Source organism: Egretta garzetta, unplaced genomic scaffold (assembly GCF_000687185.1).
Source record: "Egretta garzetta isolate BGI_Z169 unplaced genomic scaffold, ASM68718v1 scaffold795, whole genome shotgun sequence".
Classification (NCBI taxonomy): Eukaryota; Metazoa; Chordata; class Aves; order Pelecaniformes; family Ardeidae; genus Egretta; species Egretta garzetta.
The window spans coordinates 1-395 of NW_009259806.1; the positions used below are offsets into that span (position 1 = coordinate 1).

Below are 395 nucleotides of genomic sequence, written 5' to 3' on the forward strand. Positions count from 1 at the left end.
TTATGAAAGCAATAGACTAAATTTTTTTTCATCCGTGTCACAGCTCTTTTTGTTGTGCATGGAGTGGCTCTTAAAAGAGCCTTTGTGTTGGTTAAAATTCTTTCTCCAAGTACATGGCAGTGTTCTAAGCCGATTTATGCACGTTCACCGCGGATGCGCCGGGCCAGCTGGATGTCCTTGGGCATGATGGTGACGCGCTTGGCGTGGATGGCGCAGAGGTTGGTGTCCTCGAAGAGCCCCACCAGGTAGGCCTCGCTCGCCTCCTGCAGCGCCATCACGGCCGAGCTCTGGAAGCGCAGGTCCGTCTTGAAGTCCTGCGCGATCTCGCGCACCAGCCGCTGGAAGGGCAGCTTGCGGATCAGCCGCTCCGTCGCCTTCTGGGAGCGCCGGGTCGC

At 57.2% G+C, this 395-nt stretch overlaps 1 protein-coding gene across 1 annotated transcript; it reads right to left on the reverse strand.

The window, feature by feature from the left end:
* Positions 1 to 51: 51 nt before the first annotated feature.
* LOC104127234 (histone H3.3) lies at positions 52 to 395 on the reverse strand (the record flags this gene model as incomplete). The annotated part of the gene is made up of 1 exon (XM_009639888.2): positions 52 to 395. A coding segment is annotated over one exon (261 nt), but the record flags the coding sequence as incomplete, so codon positions are not given.